The 27,931-nt window shown below is 50.2% G+C and overlaps 1 protein-coding gene across 13 annotated transcripts in view; it reads right to left on the minus strand.

Moving 5' to 3' along the window:
* The window catches only part of KCNMA1 (potassium calcium-activated channel subfamily M alpha 1), a 767,665-nt gene extending 740,438 nt beyond the window's left edge, over nucleotides 1-27,227 (minus strand). For 10 of the 13 annotated variants that reach the window (XM_042240721.1, XM_042240720.1, XM_042240724.2 and 7 more), the window contains exon 1: nucleotides 26,737-27,227. In XM_042240721.1, coding sequence (XP_042096655.1) covers nucleotides 26,737-27,075 — 339 coding nt within the window. In that variant the 5' untranslated portion in view covers nucleotides 27,076-27,227. 13 annotated transcript variants of the gene reach the window in all.
* Nucleotides 27,228-27,931: the final 704 nt, after the last annotated feature.

Here is a 27,931-nt window from a genome sequence, read left to right on the forward strand (position 1 = left end):
CAAGCACTCCTGGGGTGACAGGACCAGGTGAGCACGGGGAGGAGGATGAGAGAAGAAAAAGGCACGTTACCATAATCCAACAGAGGGGATCAAAGTCTGCAAAACAGCCAAGCATGCATTTGCCTCCTTACATGATTTAAGCGATTCTACAGTAAAAGCTAAACGTGGTCAAGGCAGAAGACGGGAGTCCCAGTGGCTTTCTCCTGTCTCCTGGCTCCCTCTGCTTCCACACAAGGGCCAGATCCAAACATACCCCATCGAAGAACATATGGAGGAGACCACACATCAGGGCCCAGCAGCAGGTCTTATTACCACAAACCCCAAAGACAAGGCACATAGTCCACAAATGTGGCCAGAGACAGCACATCCAGCAACATGTGCACAAACTGTTCAAGGAGTCTAGTCAATTTCCCTTTCCTTAATTTCTTTTCTTCTTCCCTCTTTTCCTCCCAATGCACTAGGAATATGATGCATGAAACAATTATTCTTCAGAACCCAGGGGCAGGTGGGGAGCCACAAATCCAGAGAAAGCAAAATGTGAGTGGTGCAGAAAGAGACCAAGACCCATGAATATTCATCTTCCTTCCCCTTCTGATGGAAACTGATTTGAGAAGGATCATCGAGCTCCATTTCCTCTGAATTCTGCAGAGGAATTCACGGTCAGAACATGAGGACGGGTTCTCGCTTCCAGAAACTGGTGGTTACACAGGTATGTATTTACGTGACTGAAAATTCACCCGCCTCGATATTTAAGATCTGTGTGTGCCCTGTGTGTATTTAGACCTCAATTTTAAAAGTGAAAGTTAAAAGATTGGCAGGTTGATTCTCATCCGTCAAGGCATGTTTCAAATGTGACATTCTAGTGGGGAGAGCCTTCCTCTCTCACCACTGAGAATAAGTCCCTGCCTCCTCACCTTGCCCTGCACACATCTCTGACATAGCTCCTGGCCCCAAACAAAACAATGAAAGTGAAGGGTCCTCTAGAGGCTGTTTGCTCCCAGTAAGACAAACCTGGGGCTGATTCCTTTCTGAATCTGCTGCACGAGGCAAAGGCTTATAGTAATTGTTTATTGTAGGAATAATTTCAAATGGTCTGGAACTTTGTCCCACACAACAGGACTGGAAGCTCTCAAGGTCTGTGTCTTCCAGCTCCAGGGACATCTGTGTGATCCCAGAGGGGTGAATCAACCTCTCTGAGTCTCAGCTCCTGAACAGCACCCACCCTTCAAGGATGCTGTGAGAATTTTATCAGCTAACCAGTCCATTCTGAAGATCAGCTCTAGGATTTCTCTGGAAGGAATGATGCTAAAGCTGAAACTCCAGTACTTTGGCCACCTCATGCGAAGAGTTGACTCATTGGAAAAGACTCTGATGCTGGGAGGGATTGGGGGCAGGAGGAGAAGGGGATGACAGAGGATGAGATGGCTGGATGGCATCACGGACTTGATGGATGTGAGTCTGAGTGAACTCCGGGAGATGGTGATGGACAGGGAGGCCTGGCGTGCTGCGATTCATGGGGTTGCAAAGAGTCGGACACGACTGAGCGACTGAACTGAACTGAACTGAAGATGTAGTAGCCATGTATGGATGCGAGAGCTGCAACATAAAAAAGGCTGAGCACCAAAGAATTGATGCCTTTGAACTGTCGTGCTGGAGAAGACTCTTGAGAGTTCCTTGGACAGCAAGGAGATCAAACCAGACAATCCTAAAGGAAATCAGTTTTGAATACTCATTGGAAGGACTGATACTGAAGCTCCAATACTTTGGTCACCTGATGAGCTGACTGATTGGAAAAGACCCTGATGCGAGGAAAGATTGAGGGCCGGAGGAGAAGACAGCAGCAGAGGATGAGATGGTTGGATGGCATCACTGATTCAATGGACATAAGTCTGAACAAACTCTGGGAGATGGTGAAGGACAGGGAAGCCTGGCGTGCTGCAGTCCATGGGGTCACAAAGAGTTAAACACAACTTAGTGACTGGACTACAACAAAGAGGCAAGGCAGCAGCTCAGAAGGCAACGCATTTCAAGCTCTCAAGAAATAGCAAGGCCCCTGCCCCAACCTTCTCCCAGTCACAGCGCAGGGTTTAAAACTTCCCAGGAGCAGCCCTACCTGGGGTGCTCCGTGTCTCTCCCCAATACATGTTCTGCCTACGTACAGAACTCAAAGCCAATCAGGCCCCAAAACAATGCTTTTGTCTAAAATCAGACCCAGTGGGGCTAACAGCAAATCAGGAAGCCCGTGGGAGCATTTGGGCCAACCAAACATGGATTCCTTAGGGGGGAGGTGGTTCAGGCTACAGGCCAGCTCACACAGCAACCTCAGTGCACACCTAAGGCCTAATTAGCATAAATAGATGCTTCAACTCTCCTCTGTTCTGTCACTCCCCGTGTGCAACAAAAATTATCATCTCTCTGTTCTCTGACAGGATGTTTGTGTTCAAGCTAAAATTGCTTTCTCTGTCCAATTTGCGGTAATTCTGTTCGGCATAGTGTGATGAGGAACTTGGCTCATCTCACCAGAGCTGGTGGCTGGCCTGACAGAGGTCCCTTCAAATAGGGAATGAAAGGAGGAGATGGGGCCGGGGGGCGGGGAGGGTGGAGAAAAGGACGAATTTGTCATTTTACCAAACATAAGCCAAGACTGTCTGTAGGAAAGAAGCCACTGTCTGACACTCAGACACACAGAACACACAAAACACTTTTTCTTCTGGGGAAGTCGGGCGTGAGACACTTCAGGACCCCAGGCCAAGCCACCGGAAAGCAGGGTGGGGAGAGGCTTCCTTTGCACCCACACCCTGCCACCGCCCGGGGCCTGGATGCACGCCGGGTCTCGTCCTGGTGAAGGTGTCCTGAAAGGTTCAAGGGATAATTAAATACCCTCAGTGCTCAAGAAGCCGCAGACAACAAAGAGACTCAGTGCCCAAAATATAAATGTAGCCAGTGTGGACTATTAGTCAATTCATCAACAAGAGTCTATTGAATGCCCCTGTGTTCATTCATTCGGCAAATTCCACCAAGCACCCACGTTGTCTCAGGTTGCGTGCTTGGTTCTGGGGATACAGAGGGAAGTGAAGTTCACAGCTCAGCACCTGCCAAATCCTGAGTGATCCAGAGTTAGGAGCTTACAATCTAGCCAGGGAGCCGGATAAGTGGGCTGGTCTCCATCCCAGACCTAACTCAGCACTTTGTGTGGGGTGACTTGACCGTGGGCCTGAATGTATCTGCTTTGGCTAAATGACATCATTCCACCTGGATCCACACTAAACACAGTGGCCACTACCAACTGACTAGTTCTCACATGCCGGGTAGAACGTTCTCCATGGTCTTCATCTTACAAGCCAAGGAAGCTAAGGTTTAGAAAAAGCAACTTGCCCAGGACCATACAGCCCATCAGCTGGGAAGGCAAGAGCTGCGCCCAGGTCCTGGGTCCCAAATCCCAGGCCCTCCCCATCTCACCGCATAAGCGGAGGAAAGAGCACCCATGTCTATCTCTCACTCAGCCCCACATCTACCGTGGGTTCCCCCAAGGAAGCAACACCACAAGGGATACCCTTGGATCCTCTTCAGAGCCCAGCCCCATAGAGGACAAGTTGCCAGAGAGCAAACCATTTGCTTAACTGAGGGATTGTGGCAGAATCAACTTGAGCTAAGAGGGGGTGGAAGGGGGAAAGAAAGACGATCCGGAAGTTTTCCTGGAGGAGCTTGGTGTACAGAGGATGTTTTTTGATGCTTCAGAACACATAATCCCCAGTGGAGGAAAAAGTCCCAGGACAAATATTAGATGTTACATAAACCTTAAATCAGGCACCTGGCCTGCCTCAGTGGATCAGCAATACATGTTCCTCGATGGAAGAAACTCAAAGAATAGGTAAACCTGGTGTAAGTCAGAAGAAGAGAAATATCAGATATTAAAGTATATATATGGAATCTACAAAAAATGGCACAGATGATCTTATTTGTAAGGCAGAAATAAACACAGCCATAGAGAACAAGCATATGGATGCCAGTGGCGGGGGGGGGGAGTGGGATGAACTGGGAGACTGGGATAGACATGCATATACTATTGATTCTGTGTATGAAAAGATAACCAATGAGACCCTACTGTGCAGCACAGGGGACTCTACTCAATGCTCTGTGCTGACCTAAAGGGGAAGGAAACCCCCAAAAGGAGGCATATATGTATATATGCAGCTGATCCACTCTGCTGTACAGCAGGAACTCACGCAACACTATAAGAAAGAAAAATAAGAAGCAACCCCAGCAAGGAAGCTGAGGCTGGAGAAGGGCCTTCTTCAGGGCCCTTACAGCCCCAAAGATCTCCTGTCCATTCTCAGCCCACTGGGTCCCTGAGGGCATTCACAGGATGAAAAGGCTGCTCAGGACAGAAAAGAGATGGGCCTACCAGACTCAAGAGCCTCTTCGCAGACCCTCAGCCTTCTGGAAGAAGCACCTCTGGGCCTTCCAACACCTTCCATCTCTTTTCTCCCCTTCGCTATGATCTCCATCTGTCTGAGGTTGAGGAGGGGGAGGGGCTGGTGCAGGGCAGAACACTTAGAGCCAAAGCCAAATCCTTACAAAAGCACCAGAGGCCCACAGGACCATCTCATCCAGCTCTCATTTGGTACTCACCGCTGGCGCCTGGCTACCAGGCTCCCTCTAAGGGTCTCTGCCTCCTCATCTTCCTGGCATCCTCATCCAGGGCTACTGATGGAGGAGAGGGATCAAAATAGCACTCCATCTCATCATAGCAGGAGCCATCTGTTAAGCACCTAAGAGGCACTAAGAGCTCAAGGTGATCGTCTCATTTAACCTGCACAAAAGACCCTACATGGCAAGTATTCTCAGTATTCACATTCTACTGCAGAAGAGAGTGAGCTTGCCGAGGATAACTGGCCACAGCTACGGCGCTAGTGCAAGGTAGAGCTGGGACCCAAGCCCATCTTTGTCCAAATCCAAGGCTACATTTAAAGAGACAAAAGTCAACACTCAAAACGTGTGCTTCCCCTCTGCGGTGGGGAGGCTGGTAGGGGAATGACACATTGGCTCCAATGCTGCTAATACTCAAAGCATTTCTAGAACTTTTCTTTGGAAATCGCCTACAGAGGTAATTTACACACCACTCGGAACTTTCAGATTCTTATGTGCAATCATAATTACACATTTAGGGGACCAGAAATACCTTACCCACATTGGCTTCCTCTCTTATTCATTATACTGCAAACTCCCTTGGACAGTTTTCTAAAATCAAATTGACTTTCAAATGCTGAGAGATGTCACCCCAGCAACACTCAAAAGAATGTACCGATGCTATCACCAGCCTGTTCCCAAGGAGAGACCTTCACTTTCCAAGTAAGGATGAAATCATTTGCTCTTTCAGTCCTGCATTTATTCGAGAGGAATTTTGTGATGCTGGACACTAGGTTACTAAGGAAACGGAGATAAACATAAAAAAGACCCTATCATTTTGGAGTCCTCAACATGGGAATGATATTTCAGGCAACTTTCGCATAGGACTTTCAGATGCAAAGATGGACAGCATACAGTCCCAGGCTTCAGTTACACTACATTCCAACATGAGTACAGGCATGCCAGCCATCCTTCTGGAAAATGGAGTTACCACCTAGGAGGTGATTGTAACAGGAAGAGTCAGTCTCCCAAAGGTGACCAAAGTGAAATAACAATATTAACTAACAATTATGTAGCACTTGTGCCAGATGCTACTCTTAAGTAATTAACACACATTATCCTCCCAACAACCACATAAAGTAACTACTATTACTAGTCCCACTTTCCAGGTAAGTAAACCGAGGCTCTGAGAGTTTAGGCAATTTATAAAAGATCTCTTAAGTCTGCAAGGAGCAAAACTATGATTTGAGCCCATGAAGTCTGGCTCCAGATGGCACACTCTTGCTAACTACACCGAGCTAACTGGAACAAGAGATGCTGCCCAGATGAACACGTGTGTTACGGACCATTGAGTTTTAAAAGAGCAGCCACATCACTCACGTTTCCTCAGGTTTGATCCCTTGTTGTCTCAGCAGTGAACTTTTGGACTCACTCTGCTAAACATGACATCTGAACTGGATGGAATGGGCCAAAGGGAAATGACATTTCCTGTCCCATTTCGCCATGGGGCAGCGAGAGAGCCAAGAGACCGGGGAACCAGCCTCTGTCATCCATTCCCCTTCTGCTTTTGATATTCCAATCAAAGAGCCCCATCAAGGTATAAATTATACTCAAAGCAGGAGAGAGCTGAGAAGACAGTTCTTTCACATCAGAGGGAGGGCAGAGACAGCCTCCTGCCCCGCCATTCCACCCCTTACTCTGGTGGAGTAAGGGGTGTCACCTGGGGACAGTAGAGATGGCCTTCTCTTCTGTTTTCTTTGGAACCTGGGGGGAGGAGGCATTTAAACCCCTTGGTCCATTTGTTCCTGAAGGTGTTTAAGAAGCAGAATAACTTATAAGATGAAGGCAGGGACAAGAATGAGGAGAGCCGAGGGAACCCCAGAACAGTGGAAGAAGTGGCTAAGACTTAACACTCTGAAGCCAGAGTACTTTGAGTTCGGATCAGATCCTGCTACTTCCTAAGTGACGTCCCTTGGGCCCATGCTATACCCACAGCAAGCCACAGCGTTTGCTCAGCTACAAAATGAGGCTAATGGTAATAACATCTACAACACGGGCTTTTTGAGAGGATCATGTGAGAAAAAGCAGGTAGAGTGCTCAACAGTGTGTGTGGTACCTAGTAGCACCCTGTGTTAATATTCAGTATTTCTATTCTGAATATTCCATCTTAACACTGAGTATTAATATTCAATATTAACACCCAGAGTGGTTATTGGGTCATGGTCATCGTTAATTGTGGCACAGCCAGCTGTGGATGGCAAAAACCCTCACCCCGGAGCCCCGTCTGGCAGCTGAGCACTCTCCAAATCCACTTCCTACTCCTCCTGGGAACACTACATATCCCAGGATGCCTTGCAGTTAAGGTACCATGTAAAAGTTCTGACCAATGGACCGTGTGGGCAGAAGTGATGGGAATGATTTCCAGGATCACTTTCACACAACCACACCTCACAATCCCTACTTCTCATTCCGTATCTGTCAGATGGGTGCAGAGGATTCAGCAGAGACCTTCAGTGCCCCTTTGAAATGGAAGACCCACAGACATAAGGAGCCAACCCTGGGAATTCCTTGGCAGTCCAGTGGTTAGGATGCCACGCTTTCAGTGCTGAGTACCCAGGTTCAATACTTGGTCAGGGAACTAGGACTCCACAAGCTGTGGAGCGGGGGAGGGAGGAGGGGCAGGGGTGGTGGAAAAAAGGAACCAGCCCTGAATGATTGCTTGGAACAAGTCCCTTACCCCAACCCCCAAAACCCCACACACACTATCAGTGGTACTTTATATGAACAATACATACACTTCTGTATTAAGCCCTCGATATGTTGAGGTTGCTCATTACAGCAGCAAACTAGTCTTATACACAGAATTAATCAAGCCTCAAGATGGATGCACAGGCCCCTCTTAATTCAATGCTTCCATGACCAGAGAATTTAGATAGAGTAATGTGGTCAAAGAGAAAAATTAGTTTATCTGTGACTGGTTAGGTGTGGAAAGCATGAGGAAGAGCCAGCAGTAACTCCAAGGAGCAATGGAAGAACCACTAGCCTAGAAGAAAGGGGACAGCCCAGCACCAGGCTGTGCTCACGATGGGCTCCGTCCTTCATGACAACAGCGGTGGCTGCTGCTGCTGCTGCTGCTGCTAAGTCGCTTCAGTCGTGTCCGACTCTGTGAGACCCCAGAGACGGCAGCCCACCAGGCTCCCCCGTCCCTGGGATTCTTCAGGCAAGAATACTGGAGTGGGTTGCCATTTCCTTCTCCAATGCATGAAAGAGAAAAGTGAAAGAGAAGTCGCTCAGTCATGTCCGACTCTTAGCAACCCCATGGACTGCAGCCTACCAGGCTCCTCCATCCATGGGATTTTCCAGGCAAGAGTACTGGAGTGGGGTGCCATTGACAACAGCGGAGGGCAGCAGAAAGACCATGGTCCCTGAGGCCAAGCAGACCAGAGTCCACGCCTGCACATGATTTACGGAGGGAAATAAGGCTCTCTGAGCTTCAGTCTCCACATACATATAATATGGACAACATACCCGCCTCCTGTTCTGCGCCACCATGCTGATTATCTTGGAATCAGCCACGGTGGGAATATTTACAGACTGACAAACGCCACAAACGTATCGACAAATGCTACAGATTGCGGCTTTCTTGCTAGAGGTTAAACAGGTACCAGCACATCACTAGACAAACAGGAGACGGAGGTCAAGGAGAGAGAATTCCACGTAGAGCGGATGGCGTTTGTGGAGGCCCAGGGGTATAGACACAGAAAGTTTAGCAAAGTGAAGGAAGTCTTCTACGGCTGGGTGCAGAGAGCTTGGGAAGAAATCTAAGAGCAAGCCAGAGAGAGGGCAAAAGTCAGAGTCTGTGGAACGATCACCCTTTAATAGTTACGTGTTCCAGTCATCTAGTTCTAGGATAAAACAATTACCTCAAAATGCAGTGGCTTGAAATAATCACTTTATTTTCTTTATGATGGATAAGTCAGAAACTCAGGGAGGATGAGCTGGCTGGCTCAGCTCTGATTCATGTCAGCTGGAGCTGGACAATCTACTTCCAAGATCGACTCTGCCCACCATGTCTGGTGCCTTGGTGCTCCTTGGAGAGTCTCTCTCCCTCCACGCAGCAGGACATCCCCGGGCCTCTCCAAGTGGCCTGCTCTTCCCAGAGCATGGAGCTCTCAGGGTGGTCAGGCTACTCTGCATGAGCCTGAGTCAGGCTCATGGCCTCTTCTGGAAGATTAACCCAAGGAAGCAGGGGAAGTGCTCAACAGTGTGTGATACCCAGTAACACCCTGTGTGCTTCTTTCTCCAGGAAGCCACGAGGAAAGCTGCAAGGGTGCTTCTGACCATGTCTTAGAAGAAGCAAAACCATTCCCACCACATTCTACTGATTACCAGCAAGTCACAGAGCCAGCCCTGTTTCAAAAGTGGGGCGGGGGGCACTACCCAAGAGTCTGAACAGCAGACTCATGGCTTACTGGGAGCTTCTCTGAAGACAAGCTGCCACACTGTTATTGATCAGCCAACACCTGCTGCCCAGTCCCTGGGACCACCTGGAGGAGGCACAGGAGTTCAAAGAAAGGAAAACCACCAGCCGTGTCCACAGGGAGAATTCGATGGATGATGCTCACACAGGATAGAGGACAAGGTGGGGCTAACAGTGGAGACCAAGCCTCGACTCAGGTGAGCAGAGAAGGCTTCCCAGGAAAGCGAGCTTCCCAGCACATGAGCCAGGCTTGAAGGATGCGGGAGGCAGCGTGGAGGGTAGGAAGGGAAGGAGCAGACCATCTCTGAGGCCACTGCCCAGCCTTCTACCACATCTGGACTAGCCATGGGTGGGGCCAGGCCATCTCCACCATTCCCAGTCCAGGCAGGTGGCCCAGACCTGGGCACTCTGCAGCCATGGCCGGACAGCTCTAGAGCAAAAGCAGCTCCTGCCCATACCAGCCCATCACCAGGCCCATGAGTGTGCCCAACATGCTGGGGCTCGGCGAGGAGCAGTGGACTGTGGACCTGTTTACTCTGGCCTGACCTCCTCACCCAGAGCCAGCAGCACTGTGACCAGCGGAAAGGCTAGTTACGCAACCGCCCCCGTAGCAGCCTGCCAGCCTCTGAGGCCCGGCCCGGCCACCGGGCCTGGTAGCAAGACTGCTTCCGCCTAGCCAGCCAGCCTGGACTCCCACAGCCGTTTTCCGTACAGGCACAGGATGCTCTGCTGACAGACACCTGGAGACAGCAGAGGCTGCAGGAGGGAGCTAAAAATAGCACAGCTAGCAACGGAGGGCTTTTCCAAATCCTCGGGGTCCTGTTATTCCTCGCCCACAGACCCACATGGGCAGGCCCCCAAGCTTTCACCCTTCTCCAAAGCTCATGCTAAGAACAATCATGGGAGGCCTCCTACGTCACAGTGCTCAGAAGTCACAGAAGCAGCCTGTCCTGGAGGCCAGGCCTCGGGATGGGCAGGCTGGGCCCACTTTCACAACCCCACAGCCCCAGCGGACTCTCTCTGGCCAGCCCCATTCTGACCAATTCTCTGTGCTGTCCACCTGTTTGGACTCTCGGATTCTTAACGTTTCTCATACTTGTTTGGCCTTGAAGAATTGTGGACCTCGTGCTGCGTTTTTAACTTCACTCGTATTATATTCACTCAGCCAGATGTCTAGAAAAGTCACACATATGGACATGTGGGTTGCGCAGTGCACAATTCCAGGGGCATCATTCATGACTGTAATGGCAATGGTACCCCAGAACCATGCAATGTGGCTACCGGTGCTGCCAGGGAGGAAATTACGTCTTACACAACCCTGCGTCCCTGGAAAAAGAATGGCCACACTCATAAAGATTCGTGGACTGACCCATTCGTATCTGCTACCAAATATTCTGTGCATGGGGTTTGGCAGGCACAAGGCCACAATGTTCAGTGGTTAGAAAGAAATCCATAATGTGATACAATAATGTATTTTCAGGCCATGGAAGTGAAGGAGGCAAGGGATCGATCTTTCCAAGGCAAGGGAAGATTCACAGCCACTGAATAAGTTACCACTATCTCCTTCTGAGTGTGCAGATTAAATTCTCTGGCCCACCGACATTCAAAATGCACTTTATTTATAGCAGGCCAGGGAATCCAGAGATATTTATTTGCTTTTCATAGAATTTCCTTTCTTTTAATAACACAGTTGCAGAGCTTGAGATATGAGCAAATAGCATGTAGGGCATCATTCCACATCAGGATGCTTGGTTCAGAGTCTACTGAGAAGCCTCTGCTGGTGGGGGTCAAACTATCTCAGTCCTCCACACACTCCTGAATGAGTGCCCCTGCCCTTCCCACGTGTAACTCTCAAGGGGTTTTGGTTTTGTTTTTTCAATTTATTTTTTAATTGGAGTAAAATTGCTTTACAATTTTGTGTTACTTTCTGCTGTACAACTATGTGAATCAGCTTTAAGTACACATCGATCCCCTCCCTCTGAGCCTCCCTCCCATCCCTGCCCCACCCCACTCCTCCAGGTCATTACAGAGCACCGAGCTGAGCTTCCTGCGCTACACAGAAGCTTCCCACTAGCTATCTAGTTTACATTCCCTGGTAGTTCAGCTGGTAAAGAATCCACCTGCAATGCAGGAGACCCCCGCTCGATTCCTGGTCAGGAAGATCCCCTGGAGAAGGGATGGGCTACCCACTCCAGTATTCTTGGGCTTCCCTGGTGGTTCAGATGGCAAAGAATCTGCCTGCAATGTGGGAGACCTGGGTTCTATCCCTGGGTTGGGAAGCTCCCCTGGAGGAGGGCACGGCAACCCACTCCAGTATTCTTGCCTGGAGAATCCCCCTAGACAGAGGAGCCTGGCAGGCTACTGTCTATGGGGTTGCAAAGAGTTGAACACGACTGAGCAGCTAAGCACAGCACAGGGTATACACGTCAACGCTACTCTCTCAATTCATCCCACCCGATCCTTCCCCTCTGTGTCTACAAGTCCGTTCTCTACATCTGCACCTCTATTCCTGCCCATTTGTCACGATTTTTTAAAATACATTTGAATTCTGCATCCTACTCCTAATAGCTTCTGTATATGTGTTAATATTAAAACTATGTTTGTATCCAAAACATCCAGGAAGACTGACGATCAGAAAAATGCCCCAATATGTATTCGATGCCTCCACCTACACCTCATGACAGGGATATGGTATATTTGCCCTATTCCATATGTGAATGTCATCGCCGCCCTGCAGTTGTGCAGTGAGCAACATGCACAGCTACCCACAGCACACCTGCCTGCTGGGTGGAGAAAAGGTGCTTAGCCCACTGACCAGCAAGGGAAACCAAGACAAGGAGAGAGTCAGAGGACTAGATAACCCTTAAGGGTCGTCTCTATCCAGATAGCATAGACCTTTCCGAACTCGTCCAGGGGAATCTCACATTTTATCTAAGGACGGTGACCGCCTCTCTACATACTATATCCTCTTCAGTCCTAGGTCTTCAAAGTTTCCTTCGATACGCGGCAGGGATGAGCGGAGCAGGGCCCACCTGCCTCTGCAGGGGTGGTGACTGTAGGTGGACAGTGCGGGGGTTGGACACATGGGCTGCCCTGCCCACTGCCCGGATTCACATCTGGCTTGGCCCTCACTACCGTGTGACCCTGAGCAAGTCACTCCACCTCTCCACGGCCCTATTTCCTAACCTGAAAAGCGAGGATGAGGACACTGCCTCTGTCTCTGGGTTGTGGCGAGGATTCAATAATATAAAGAGCTTAGGAACCACCAGGCACACAAATGCTCAAAGTCTGTCACCCAAAAAAGAAACAGAAAATTGCATCCTCTATGCCTCAGTCTTCTAATTTGCAAACTGGGAGTCACAGAAAGGTTCTCTCCAGGACTTCCCTGGAGGTCCAGTGCTTAAGAATCGCCTGCCAATGCAGGAGACACGGGTTCGACCCACATGCTGCGGGGTAACTAAGCCACAGCTACTGAGCCCTCGTGCCTAGAGGTCACACTCTCCATGCGTGAGAAGCGCACACACCACAGCTAGAGAAAGCCTGCATGCAGCAACCAAGACCTGGAGCAGCCAAAAATAAATTAATTAATTTTTAAAAAAATGTTCACTCCACAGGACTGTCCTGAGGTTTAAACAACATAATAAACATAAGGAATTTTAAAGGAGTGCTTGATGCTATAGGAACTACTTTTAAAAGTTTCTTAAATTTTTTCCCTAAAAAGCCAGTTACCCCAGTTCACACAGAAAGACTCAGCAAAACAAAAGCACTGGTAAATGTGGAGGTCAATGCAATGTCTGAGGAGGGAGAGAAAAGACCAAGAGAGAATGTTTGAGAACAGGTGCTGTTTTCTACAACAGGTGGTAGACAGGATGTGCTAACAATGACAGGTCTCTGTTCTGAGCGAATCTCTCCAAGGTCAGGAAGCAAAGAGGGGCAGGGGTGAACAGGCATGGTGGGGCGGGAAGGAGAGAATGGGAGGGCTCTCTCGCTGGGTTTTCTTTTCACCATTAAAACTGCTGTCAAGCCTTGCCTAGCATTTAAATAGCATCATCCCTGGAGATAGCTGCTTCAGTTTCATTACAGTCTGTGTTCATAGAGTACAAATAGAAACCTTCGTGATTTTATTAGTTTCCATGCAACTCAGGAGAGATTTGCATGATAACATTTCAGTTCCTGACTTAAAGAAGGGTCCAATTAAAAACAGAGTGCTTGCATCGCCTGTCACTGGAAAATGAAAAGCTTCCAGAGCTTTCAAAAAAATCTCTGTCCTAACTGGCTCATGGCCAGAAATCAACTATTCAGTACTACAGATAAAAAAAAAAAAAAAAAAAAACTACGGTCTTCAATTTTTTTGTTTTGTAAGAAATACTTTCAGGATGCCTGCAACCCTCCAATAAAAGTTAAAATATAACAGAAAATCCAAGGAAAGTATTTTTGTCCTGGCCTCATCAAGTCCTACATCATCACCAATTCTCTCGATAAAGCCCCCACACTACCTGGCACTCTGGATCTGTGACGTATTAACAGAATGTATCTGTGGCAAGTTAAAATTTAATACATGGCCCTGGTCGCGTAATCTGATTAATGTTATATAACCTAAGAGACTATTCAGCAGGTTCTGATGTGCTGGCTATGACGGAGGGGTGGCATTTCAGAAGTTACTGACTCCATCGGACACTCTCTCCTTTGCCACAGACACCGTGCTTATCCCTGATTTTGGCCGCTGCAATGCCGTGGAATACAACTGAGGTGAACATTCTCGCTTTGGAGTTGTCTTCTGGGGTGAGTTAAGGAAAAGCAAGAAAGTAAGCATGACCTCCTCTCTAATCAGATGTTTCTTTTTATTCCCAACCTCAACAAAGCCAGTCTATCATAGTGGGCTGTTTATAGTCTAGTCTGTAATCTAAGTCCATGGGGTCGCAGAGAGTTGGACACAACTTGGCCAATGAACAACAGCAACAACTATAATCTAAGACCTTTTCAGCCTTTCCCCCACACCAGAAGTTAAAACGAAAACTTCAACAACAGTGTGGCTACGTCATTTGAAGTAACAGCACAGTCATAAAAACCTATTTCTCAGACTCTTTTTTCTTTTAATGATAAGTTTCATGGTATTTCTAATGGGGCCTATGTCCCCAGACTAATTCTGAAATATGCCACCTCGTCAAAATCAATATGGAAGTTCTGGGGACAGGTCAATCAAATTTCACTCTGGGGATTCATAGAGGAACCAGACCTGCTCCCTGGACCCACTGCCTTGGGTAAGTTAATTGTAGGTTCTTTATCAGGTAAAAATGATAGCTCTAAAATCCAATTTAAGAAATGGCTGTCCATTAAAAAGAATGAAATAATGTCATCTGCAGCAACATGGATGGACGTAGACAGTGTCATGCTGAGTGAAGTAAGTCAGACAGAGACGCAGAAATATCCTATGACATCTCTCATATGTGGGATCTAAAAAGAAATGATACAATGGACTTGCTTATGAAATAGAAAGAGACTCACAGACTTAGAGAATGAACTTATGCTTGCCAGGCAGAAGGGATAATCAGGGACTTTGGGAGGGTCATGTACACACAGCTATATTTAAAATGGATAACCAACAAAGACCTATTGTATCGCGCATGGAACTCTGCTGAATGCTATGTGCCGGCCTGGATGGCGGGGAGGGTTGGGGGAGAACACATCCATGTGTATGTATGGGTGAGTCCCTTCGCTGTTCACCTAAAACTACCATGACACTGTTAACCGGCTATACTCCAGTAAAAAATGTTTTTGGTGTTAAAAATTTTTTTAATTAAAAAAAAATAGCTGTCTACTGAAATCTCTCTGAAATGAATCAGAGAGCATGTTTCACGTGAGAAAACTAGGGCTCAGAGACAATGACTTGCCTAAGATACCATAGCTGCTTACATGTCAAAATCAAAAACACACTCACTTCCCAGACAGTCCAGTGGTTAAGACTCCGTGCTTCCAATGTAGGGGGCATGGCTTCCAGAACTAAGTTACCACATGCCTCAAGACGGAGGCAAAAAAATTAAAAATCCAGCGTCCTTTAACTTCACACACTATCGAACGAGACTCAGCGGCAGAAAGAGGGCTGCTGGGTCCGTCCCTCTGCTCTCACTGTGGGTACCATCAGGACCAAACAAGGCCAGCGAGGAAACTTCTCCTGGGACTGCCTGTTACCAGACCTCGGAGGAAAGATATCAGCTGCCCCACCGACAAACATGAGCAGCACGGTCAAGAATGTGCTCAAAGATAATGATGACAAACTCCAGGAAGTGGGGTTTAGAGGGATTTTCTTCCTTTCTTAAAAAAATTTTAACAGTGGGAAAATAGACATAAACTTAACCATCTTAACCATTTTCAAGTACACCATTTGGTAATATTAAAGTGAAGTTGCTCAGCCGTGTCCGACTCTTTGTGACCCCATGGACTGTAGCCTACCAGGCTCCTCCATCCATGGGATTTTCCAGGCAAGAGTACTGAAGTGGGTTGCCATTTTCTTTTCCAGGGGATCTTCCAGACCCAGGGATCGAACCCAAGTTTCCCGCATTGTAGGCAAACACTTTACCATCTGAGCCACCAGGGAAGTCCTTTTGGTAATATTAAGTATATTCATATTACCATGCAGAACCTTTTCATCCTGCAAAGCTGAAATTCTATATCTATTAAATAACAACTCCCTCACCTCCCCACCCCAATAACCACCATCCTACGTTTGTCTTTAGGAATTTAGGCGCCTCATATAAGCAGAATCACACAGCATTTTTCCTTCCATGACTGGCTTATTGTACCTCGTGTAATGTCCTTGAGGTACATCCAGGTGGTAGCACGTGTCAGAATTTCTTTCCTTTTTCAAGCTGAATAGTATTTCATTGCATGTACGTACCACATTTTGTTTATCCATTTATCCATCTTTGGACATCTGGGTTGTTTCCACCTATCATGAATAACGCTGATATGAACAGAAACACACAAACGTCTTCTGTTAGTTATGTACCCAGTGGTAGAACTGCTAGGTCACGTGGTGGTTCTGTTTTCAGTTTTTCTGAGGAACCACCCAGTGCACCAGGGTTCCAATTTCTCCACATCCTCACCAACACTTGCTGTTTTCTGGGATTTTGACATAGTAGCCATCATAATGGGAATGCTGCTGCTGCCAATGCCTCTCTGTCCTGCCTACATCTTCTACAGTGAATATATACATACTTAGGATTAAGGACAAAAGTACAAAGCACAAACTGAAAGAGAAATCTTACGGGGAAGACAGGGTAGTACACGAACATTAAGAAATGGATTTCTTCAAGACAGGCAAATTACCGACTTCTCTGATGGGCTCAGCTCAAGACACCATTCCTGTATTCTTCAAGAATCTTACCACTTGGTCAGCTGTGGCTGCCACAATCTATGGGAGAAATGGTCATAATTCATGAGCAGTTAAATCAATGCCGCTAAGCACTATGAGGAAAGCGCTCCCAGATGCACAAAGAAGGCAAACAATGTATTAAGCAGTGGCCAGCTAATGTTGGTCATGAAAATCCTCGGCACTTGGCTGAACCCTTTCATCTTCCAGATCTTTCCTCCGAGCCTCAGGGCCCTTATCTCTGAGCTCTCATTTGCTAATCATTGTACATCTACTTTTTTCCCTTCCAGAGCCACAAAAAGTCTACTTTCCAAAGTCAAGTAAAGAGAAAACTAGTTCATACAGCATCCTCTCCCAGAGAAAAGAACCCTGCTCCTGCGTAAACAGGTGCACAAAGAAGAAAAGCCCCCAGAAACCTTATAACCCCTGGCGTCTGGGTCACAGGGCCGCACACACCTCACATCAGCAGTTAATCAGAGGGAACTTCTCACTTGAAAAGCTAAACTCTTCCAAGAGGGAAAGCACGCTTTCCACTGGTCTTTATATCATTCTGCACACCTTGGGGGTGAGGTCACTTATCATGATTTATTCATTAAGACAAAGGTGAAGAGACTAAAAACAAAATCTATCCAATTACATATTTATCTAACCTGCAGTTCCCAGAAGAGAAATTCTACGTTTCTCTGTGTGAGCATCTTCTGCTCCCCACTGCCCTCCTCCACCCTCCCCTCCTGCATGCTCTCTTTCTGCTCTGATTTGTTTCTGCTCAGCAAAATAGGGAGAATGACAGCAGTGGCATAGAGAAGCCCAGAGGAGAAGAGATAAGATGAGCAGTTGGAGAGGAATAATCTTCAATTCTAGAAGCAGCTGTATTTAAATGTTTCAAAAAGAGGCTCAAGATCGCTGTCTGTTCTCCATCCTAGCCAACACCTAGAAAGCAGAGTCCAACTTGTGCTTCTTAACAAAGGATCCACGCTCCACATCTGATTCCTGGCATCACCCCCAAATCACATCTGCTCTCAGCCAAGCCCAGCACTAAACTCTGAAAGAAGCTGAACTTTGGGAATGCCAGGCACGACCCAGGGACAAAGAGGTGACCGGATGGCTTAGGGACAGCCACATCCTCACCCACAGCGTCCAATAAGACCCAACACAGGGACTTCCCTGGTGGTCTAGTGGTTAAATATCTATCTTGCAACACAAGGGACACCAGTTCAATCCTAGTCCGAGAAGATCTCACACGCCACAGAGAACTGAGCCCACGCACCTCAACTACTGAACCTACACGCTAGAGCCCAGGAGATGCAGCTACGCAAACCTGTGTGCCTAGAGAAGGCACCGCAACGAGAAGCCTGCAAACGGCAATGAACAGTAGTACCCACTTGCCGCAGCTAGAGAAAACCCACAAGGAGCAACAGAGACCCACCACAGGCCAAAATAAATAAATAAGTAAATAAACCTTTAAAGAAAATTTTTCTAGTGCAAACTCTGGGGAACAGGACATGGGGAAACCTCACCACTTCTGGGGAAGAGGGACTAGAGAGTTATGAGAAAGAAAAAGAAGGTGGCCTGCATGGTAGCAACAAAGTCAAGGGAATCCTACATCTCAAGATCATTGCTGACACCTAAACCTAAACCAGTCCTAGGCCTTTCTGGACTGGACTGAATCCAAAATCCATCACCTACCAAGACGTGTGCAAGGAGAAAGACCTTTCCACTCAACGGTGGGTTTGTGCTCCCACAGAATGGTGACTGCAGAAGACCATGAACACCCCCGTCTCCTCTAAAGATGGGGCAGAGGGCTCCCAGCACTGCTCAAAAGGAGGCAGGAACCCGGCCCCAAAGTACCTTTCTATACTTACAACATCACAATCCCACATGCTTCTAAACTTGAGAGATCAAGCCCTTACTTGCTGTCCTGCAAACTTTAGTCCCTCTGCTCCTGGACTTGGCAGGAACCACTAGGGAAGAAGGGAAGTCAGGAAGAGGATGGAGAGCAGGAGAAAGAGGGGAAGGGAGGAACATGGAAGTTCCTGTTAATTACCTTTGAAAGGCCCAGAGTCAACCGGATCTGGTCCCCTGGAAAAGCCTAGTAGGGAGGCCAGTGAAGCAGCACAAAGAATACAAAGTAAATGAGATGTTTTAAATAATTTCTCTTTGGGCCACGTAAAGAAACATTAGTCACACAGGTAATGAGATCTTATACAGAGATGATTCCGAGGCTCAGCTTGACAATGTTAAGTAGATCCATTCTGGACCCGAAGTGCCAATTACATTTCCAAACTGGCAATTAGACACAATGCCCCAAAGACAATCACCAAATAATGTCCCAAACAAAGCAAAGCCCATCTTCAGGCAGCCGTTGTTTTGAAGCTGTCCTTCCATCCCCTGCCTGACTCATACAGCTCAAGAACAAGAGCTCATCATGAACTGATTCTTGCTACCTGCCGGTCAGGGGAGACCAGGGTGGCATGAAAACTTAAAATTCAGAAGGGACTCAAATATCATTTTGTCACTGAATCAAACCTATCTCTTTCACTCAGAGTTTCTCCATAGCTTCTAAGAAATTACCCTAAAGAGCAGCAAACTCTATTTGTACCTATAACATTTCCACACAGCTCCCCCCATGCCCACTCGAAACCACTGTGGGAAGGACCCACCCAACATACATGTTTGCTTATATTTACACAACTCTTCCTGCCCTCAGGCGGGTTTGCAGGCAACTCAGAGACCAGACACGTGCGTACTCATAAGAAGATAACTGAATTTTTCCCTCCCCTCCATCAAACAGACTGGATCTTATTTTTCTTCTAGCACCTATCTTGGTTCCTGGAACACAGGATGCACTTACTACGGAACAAAAGCAAAAACAACAATAATAATAACCATAAGATTCATCTGAGGACTGGGATTTCCCTGGCGATCTAGTGGTTGGGGTTCCATGCTCTCAGGGCAGGGGATGCAAGTTCAATCCCCGGTCGGGGAACTAAGATCTCACATGCCACGCAGTGCAGGCAAATTTAAAAGAAAAAAATTATTTGAGGACCTACTGTGTGCCAGGCATCATGCTAAGGCCTTCATTTAGGCTGAGCATCTGCTCAGGATGAATGTCTATTCCAGGCTCTCCACTTTGACAGCGGAACAACACAGAAAGCACATCTCCAGGAAAAAGCCCCTGCCAGTACCAGCTGTGAGAAACCCGACAGCAGGGTGAGAAAAGGAGCTACTTCCAACAGCCCCTGCTGGAATTCCAGAGGAGTACCCCTGGAGGGCGGAGGAGCTCAGGGCCACCCATCTCTCCACACTCAGTGGCAGGTCTTGAGCCCAATCCTCTCACACTGCGCCCTCTGTGAGAGGGTTTGGGAAGGCCCACCCGGGGTCTCTATGGAAAATCAGGCTGCAGTTTTGCAGCCCGCCGACTTCAAACAGTCCGGAGGGCCTGGCCAGCAGCAGGCTTCCCGGAGCTTCACCACAGAGCAGCCCCCGCTCCACCACGAGCCTCTAATTTTGCAAGAGGGTGGTTTGGCTGAGTTGCCATCCTGGACTTTGGAAAGTCTCACCCCTTGCAGCGGGACCCACTGGCAGGAGGGAGAGCCTGTGGGCGACACTCGGACCACACCCCACACATCTGCAGGACGCTGCCCTGGCCACCGTGACCCAAGCCCAAACCAAGGGCGCTGTGGGTTCCTTGGGGGCAGACACGCCGACAATCAGCTTTAGCAGCAAGGGTCCAGACTGAACTGCAGCAAGGCAAAGAGGCCTGAGCTGAGTTTTCTCGAGCCGGTTGTCCTGGCACAGTGAACCTTCCTCTTCTCATCCCTTCCCACTGCTGAGGAAATGGGAATTTCCATATTTTAAAATAGCCCTGTCTTCAGAGAGGGACTGCCTGGAGACTAAGGAAGGGACCGGATACTTGCTTCTCAAAGCGTGGTCTGCCCAGCACGGGTGTCTCATGAGAAATGCAGAGTCTTGGGCCCCACCCTGGACCTTCTGAGTCAGAATCTGCATCCCACTAGTTCTCCAGGTGACTCGTGTACATATTAAGGTGCAAGAAGCCCCAGGAGCAAACAGACTGATGCTCCCTCCGGCCTTTGGAGGAGGAGATCTGACACCCCAACTGCACAGCCCTGGAGCCTTCTCCCCAGAGTGCACACCCTGCCTCCGAGGCTGGGCCCCCGAGCATCCTTCTCCATGTGCCCAGCGTCTGCGTTCCACCTGGTGCATTTCAGGGACTTCCCTGCTGACCCAGTGGCTAAGACTCTGCGCTCCCCATGCAAGGCGCCCAGGATCCATCTCGGGTCAGGGAAGTAGATCCCACAAGCTGCAGCTAAGAGTTCACCTCCCACAATGAACAGCGAAGATCTGCAACTAAGACTTGAAACAGCCAAATAAAGAAATAATTTTTTTTTTTTTTAAGGAAAGAAGCATTTCATAAAAGAACACTCTCTTGATCTGCTCTCTGCTATGCACAGGAAGGCTCTGGGAGGTCAGAGGTCCTGTGGGAGGCCAACCTTGCCTGACCTCCAGACAGGGCTCACGGAGAAAAGGGTTCCCCGCAGGGTTCCAGGAGCTGTGGCATTGCGGCACCAACACGGCCCCTCTCATGCGAACCACAGGGGCATCCCGGCAGGGGCACCACAGCTCTGATGTCCCAGGAAGATGGTGTTGGCTACTGTGATTCACAGGCTAGCACGGCCACTGCCACTGTGAGCAGGGACACCCCGGCTGCCCACACTGGGAAGGAGGTCCTGGCACTGTAATCCAATGCCAACCTGACTGCTTCAGCACCAGGCTCCTCTCGCCCTGGCCAGAGAGAGACCCAAAGCAAGAACTCCCTGTAGCAGCCACACAGAGGACGTCCCCATCCAGGAAAGAAGGCCCTAGTGATCCCTGCTCTGGGAGTTCTTTCCCCCAAGGCCACACACTAGGGCAGCTCTTTAGGCCCCTGGGCATCCGGGAGCAGGGCCAGAACATGGTTCGCAGTCACTGGTATCCTCCTAGGAAAAGCTATAAAGTGGGGTCCCCTAGAGTACCTATCCCAAGGGGCTGTGCTCTGCGACGATCCCTAGCGTACAGATGAGGAGACTAAGGTACAAAGCGGCAAAGTCCTTGCCCAAGGTCACAGGCTGACTCTGGGATGCTACCCAGTGACCCTGACACCTAGGCTGAGCTGCTCAAAGTGAGTAAGGCCAAGGGCAGTTTACCCAATTCTTCTCCCGCGGAACTTCTCCCAACCTGAGATGTGACTCTCCAAGGGCCCGCAGCTATGACAACTATGGCAGAAAGTCAGCTATGTCCTGACTTTCCATTTCGTTTCACAAGGTAAATTCAAGGCCATGTGCTCCACAGAACACACTGGAGGAAATACGGCTCTGGGGACCATCAGGGTAGAGCTGGTCTGGGGAGAGGGCACCCTGGTGGGGAAACTGTCGCAGCCTCAGGGGAACAGGTCTGTGAGCACTGGACTGGGGATAACGGGTGGAATTCATCCCTTCTCGAGGGACATTAGACAGCCACGCATGGCCACCAAACCTTTCACTTGCTCTAGGTCTGCAGCTCCTGGAGCCACACAATGACGAGGCTCATCACTCTCATCCCCACCATCAAAGCACTAGCCAAACTGCCAAGCTGTCCTCCACATCCACATCCATGTCCAGGGAGCCTTCCCAGGCTGCCCCTCCCCCACCTGCCAGACTTGCAACAGCCAAGAGTCATGAGTTCAAACCTCAGTCTGATCCCTAACTGGATGCTTACCCAAGAACAATCGACTTCAGGGTCTAGAGGTCCCTTTTGGTTTAAAAGTTCTATTTGTTGTCGTTAGTGCCCTTCCAGGGTCAAAAGCTCAAGGACTTAAGGAGAAAATTTTAAACTCGCCACCTTGTGAAGCCATGAGAGCTCCCATTGACAGCCCTGCTAAGTGACAGGCATTTCCTGGGTGGTATATACCCAGTACTGTCCCTCCTTATAAGAAACCTACAAAGGAAGCATCATCACGCTCTTCTTACAGGTGAAGACAAACAGCTTAACAGGGCTGCCAGCCACAGATGCCCAGGTAACAAGCGTGGGCTCTACGATCTGCACTCTGGTCTGTCTGACCGCAGTGTCTCTTTGGAAGCGTGCATTTCCACAGGGAGAGCCAGGAACAAGGAGGAAAAGCTCTCAGGACGAGGAAGGTCACCTGCAGCTCCCCGGTGCCTGGGACCTGAGCGCTTCTCCAAGGCCAGCCTAAGTGATGCCATCAAAGCGGAGCATCTGAAGGTCATCCAGCGCCGCCGATCTCCAGGATGAGATGAGGCACCGGGGCCAATCTGGAATCAAGAATTCTGAGGCTCCGAAGCTCCAGCCCTGATTGGACGCGCCAGGCCAGACCCTGGGTAATCACCAAGCCGTAATGGGATCTGATGTTTATATTAGTCACGAGCCTGACAGAGAAAACGTGTTGTTTTCTCAGACACAGCCATGGAGACAATACCTCCATAATTCATTACGTGCAGACCAGACTTGATCGAACACAAACTTCTACGAGGAGGATGGCTTGCACGGAGAACAGGGTGAGTCTATGCCTGGCCATGTGAGGCCCCTCCCAGCAAATCACACCACCGTAGGAAACTGGCCTCAGTTTCCCCAGGCATTTAAAGCAAAGCAGCCTGTGGGCTGGAGGAAGAGCAGAAGGTGGAAATAAAGACACATAAGTGCTCTGAAGCTGGAGAATTACAAAACGTGTCCTAAGCTAAAGACTTTACCCATAGATCACCAGCTCCTTCCACCGTCCTCCACTGAGTCCCAGGGCTGGAAGAGCCACTAGCACTCACAGAATTCAGTCCCATGTTTCACACAGCAGGACAGAGACCAGAGACACTCAAACCACTCCTTCAAGGTCACACCCTTATTGAGGCTGCCAGAGCAGCTCCTTGTTCACTACAGTCTGCGGCTGGCTTCGACCTGGACACATCACAGCCAAGTGAATGGAGGGCTCTGATGAAACCCACCAGAGAAAAAGACCATGAGGTGAAAAAGTACAGCAAAGAATATAGTACCAGAATGACTGTGCCCAAGTTCCAAACAGCGAGAAAACGGGATTCTTTTTTGTCTTTTGTTCCCTAAAGAAGCCACGTGCCACTCTTTTCAGAACAGTGAAGTCATTCACTATTTGAGATTCGGAGGTCAGAGGGACTAAGGATGAGATGCCTCTTGATGTACACCCAGTTTCGGGTTCCTCTGATCAAAAAGGATGATACAGTCCCAGAGGCCAAATGCTGTGATTCCAGAGCTGCAGCTGAAGCTTATTCCTCTAGAGTTTCAGATGTGAAAAAGACCCTAGCTGCAGGTCAGACCATCTTGGGGCTAAATTAGGATAAGGGTGAACAAATCTGAGAGCTGGTAGAATAGTGAGGGAAAGCAGCCTTGGTTTGCATGGGAAGCCCAGCACTAAAATAATTATTCCAAACTGAAGCCAAGTGCATTCTTCTGAACGGCATCTTGACAACTACTAAATACTTGGAAAGCAACAAGAATGAAGAACCAAAAAAAAGAAAAAAGAAAAAACCAGAGAGAGACTGCAGTAAAAATACAGACCTCAAGGGCAGAAAGAAAAGTTTATAAAAGGCCTAAGTAACTACTATTGGGCAAAATGAGATGGCTACACACACTTGTTTAATTTAGCAAATCAAGGGGCCAGTGATTCCAGGCATGTTTTTAAAAAGGACTCTAAAGATGCAAAAAGTAACCCTATCTCACTCTATACTGGCCTCACAACTTCCCAACCAACTGCAAGCATCTCTCGTCCCAGGCTGATTCTTTGTAGACACTTCCGGTCATGTCAGCTTGGCGTGCATTGGAGCTTCAAAATATAGCTTGATATAAAGGGATTATTCTTTTATAATGATTGTTGCCAAAAAACTATTTTCTTGAGAAAACTTACAGAAGCTATGCTTGGTCATCATTTAGGAAAGAGACTCTTTGCTTGAAATATCCAATCAGCATTTCATCACAGGCACTGCGGTAGCACTGATGTACCTCCTAGAGTAAAAAGACTTCAGAAGCTGCGTTTAAAACCCCAGGATCACAAAAACACTGAAACTTATTTTCACTCACTGAAAAAGAGGTTCTCAGTATGATTAAGCCTGCCCAGTTCCTGAAAGATAAGGAGGTCATTTAAAAGTTCACGAAAATCAGTCTAGAGAACATTTGAGATTTGTACGACTCTTTTCTTCCCCCCAAGGGTAGTCACAGAATCTCCGTAAAGGAAAAACATTCCCAGACTGAAGACTGCTGGGGAGGCAGAGGAGAGGGAATGTGTGAATAAGAAGACACGATGAATAAGCGTGGGTTTCCCAGGTGGCTCAGTGGTAAAGAATCTGCCTGCAATTCAGGAGCTGCGGGTTCTATCCCTGGGTCCGGAAGATCCCCTGGAGAAGGAAATGGCGACCCCCTCCAGTATTCTTGCCTAGGAAATCCCAGGGACAGAGGAGGCTGGCAGGCTACAGTCCACGGGGTCACCGAAAGAGAGTCTGACACAACTTAGCAACTAAACAACATCAACAACCTTAACAGGCGCCCAGTCAGGAGGGCTGGGCAAGGGGCCAGGTCTGGGGGGGCCTCAGGGTTAGGATCTTGTATAACCTGCTGGCTTCTCTGGAATGTGGGTGGTCTTCCACCTTGACAAGTAAGGAGAAACTGCTATGGCCAAGAAGGTAACTCCAGAGAAAACTGGTTGGCTAACATCTGGAGGTCTCAGAGAAGGAGGAGGAGGGACCGGATGATGGCTTTTATTTTTCTCCCTTATTTCCAACACATCCGTATTTTCCAAAACACAAATGTGCTGCCACAAAACACAGCTGAGCCCCAGTACCCGACAGGATGTATAATTAATGATCAGGAGAGAAAGAGAGCTTCCTTTCACCCTTGTGTGTAACCTATAGCGCCTGTCTTACCTGCTCCCTCTCAGAAGCAATTAAGGAGGCTGCTACAAGTTGCCGTGCCCTGTGGAAGTTTGTGGGGTCCTCGGACTAACTTTATTAGAAAAGACGTGAGCATTCCCACCGAGATGGGCTTCTACCTTGCACCGTCGGCTGTCCCTCTCTGATCCCGGGTCCCTCTGAACACGCTAGCACTGGTTAGACCCCTAGATTAAAACGTGGTCTAAACAGAAAGCAGCTCGGTCACTCTTTTTTTTTCCCAGTTCTTTTTTTATTCTGCAGTTTTCTATGAAAAGCTGCCCCCCCCGCACCTTCAGCCAGTGCGGGGGATGGGGGGGTGGGGTGGAGAGAGGACATCTCTAGGGACACGACGCGACAGACCAGGCATTCAGCCTAGCAACCGTGCATAAGGTGTAGTGAGCCTGGGTGCTGGTGGGCGTCTCTGCGCCAGGAATAGCCGACATCCAGCCACCTCAACAACGTCGGGGAGGAGGCTCGCGTGAGAACCGCGGCCTTGGCCGGCTCTCGGTGGTCCACCTCCCGCTCCAGTGCCACGCTGGCGGTGGCATTTTCGCGGACCTAAAGGCGGTGGCCTGGGGGCGAGAACACAGATGCCGAAGAACGTGGAGCGGGGGTCAGTTCCAGGAGAATATCTAAGAGTCACAGAGGGAGGGGATGTCAGGCTTGCCACCTCGCTGCATTCCTAAAGCGGCAGCCTCCGCGGATTGCCTCTAAAAGTGGGATGCTACTCCCCAACTTTCTCTCGCCCCTCCAGGTGCCCCACGCCCTCTGGTCATGTTCCTCCCTTGGGATTCCCTAGTTCCAAAAGAGGTCCTCCCTTGCCTGTAGGATTTTCCTTTTCTGATTCCACCTCCCCAACAGGTTTCTAAAGTGTGAGTTGACGTGCTCCCTCTCGCCCACCACAAGGAGCCCAGCCCAGGCAGGTGAGCCGCGCGGAAAGCTCACCCACGGCCCCCAGCTTGTTCGGTGCCCGCCCGGTGGGCTCTCCCTAACTCCGCACCACCGGCCCCGAGCGGCGCGCGTCCCCCGTCTCGGCCCCAGCCGCTGCCGCAAACAACCCTATAATAAATTAAAAGGTCGGGATGGGGCGTCCGCGTCCCGGAGCGCATCCGTTGGGGGGCAATTCCTCACCCTCGGTGCGCCGGCCGCTGCCCCAGTTGGCGGGCGCCGGGAGAGCGGAGGGAAGGGAAGACGGCGAGGGGCAGGCAGGCAAGGATGGAGGGAGGCACGGCGCGCCGAGGGGCAAGGAGGTGGGCTGCAGGGGACGCCGAGAAGCGGCGGGGCTGGCGCAGGGAGGAGGCGCCCGGGGCGCGCGTTACCTTCGTTTTGCCCCCGCAGTGGCAGCAAACGGTCCACAGGTACTTGAGCGTCCTCCAGAGCAAGATGATGAAGAGGCCGCCGAAGAAAGTCACCATGGAGGAGGCGAGGAAAGCCCACCACATGCGCTGGCCCCGGCTGTCGCACGGCACCTCCATAGTCACCGGGATGATGAGCGCATCCATCTTGGGCTCGTGGACCGAGGACGAGGACGAGGAGGAGGAGGAAGAGGAGGAGGAGGAGGACGCGTCTAGGCTGAGATGGTTCGCGTGGATATTGCTGCTCATTCTAAGACTGCTGCCTCCGCCGCCGCCGCCGCCGCCGCCGCCACCATTTGCCATAGCTAGCAACGGGCAGCCGGCGCAGGGGCTCGGGGGAGCGCCTCCCGCCGCCGGCACCGCCCCGAACACCCCTCAACAGCCATATTGCTGCTGCTGCTGCCGCCGCGGAGCGCGAGAAGGGGGCGGGGAGGCGCCTGGGCTCGGGGCGCTGTGCGCGACCTGGCGGGGTGCGCCGAGATATATACAGCGGGCCGCCGCCGCCGCCCGCCCTCCCCCCGGCCGCCCGCCCGTCCGGGGGGGAGGGGGACGGAGCGCGCGGGCAGATCCCCTCCCAGGCCCGCGCCCCGCTCGTCCCGGGCTGCGCCGGCCCCGAGCGCCGAGAGCGAGGGGGCGCCGCGGGCCGCCGGCGCCCGGGGTCTGCGCCGCCCCCGGGCCCGCCCCGGCTCTGCGCGCCCGCCCGGGTGCCCTCGGCTCCGCGCCGCGCCGCCCGCCGTGCGCCACGCGTGTGCGCCGCGCTCCGGCCCGGGCCCCCTCCCCGCACGCCGCTCGGGCAGCTAGCCCGCCGCTCTGGGCTTATTAGGCGGCGACTCGTTAATAACGTCTCATCAGCCCCCTCTCGGGCACCCCCGCGCCAGCCCCTCCTCTCCCGGCTGCGCTCGGCTCCCGCTCTCCGCCCCGGTGTGCGTCGGGCCGCGGCAGGTTCACCGCGCCTGGCCCGCCGCCGACGCCGCTAGCCCGTGCTCCCGGGATCCCCGAGCCGCGTCGCCACGCCACTGAGCCTCCTCGGCCTTCGTTCGATCTTCCTCTCCGCTTGCTCAGGCTCCTCCTCGTCCCCGTCCTCGCCTCCCGAGCCTCTTCTGCGCGCTCCCCGCGGCCGCCAGCAACAGCAGCTGCAGCAACTGGAGCCGGCGCGGGC

Source organism: Ovis aries, chromosome 25 (assembly GCF_016772045.2).
Source record: "Ovis aries strain OAR_USU_Benz2616 breed Rambouillet chromosome 25, ARS-UI_Ramb_v3.0, whole genome shotgun sequence".
Classification (NCBI taxonomy): domain Eukaryota; kingdom Metazoa; phylum Chordata; class Mammalia; order Artiodactyla; family Bovidae; genus Ovis; species Ovis aries.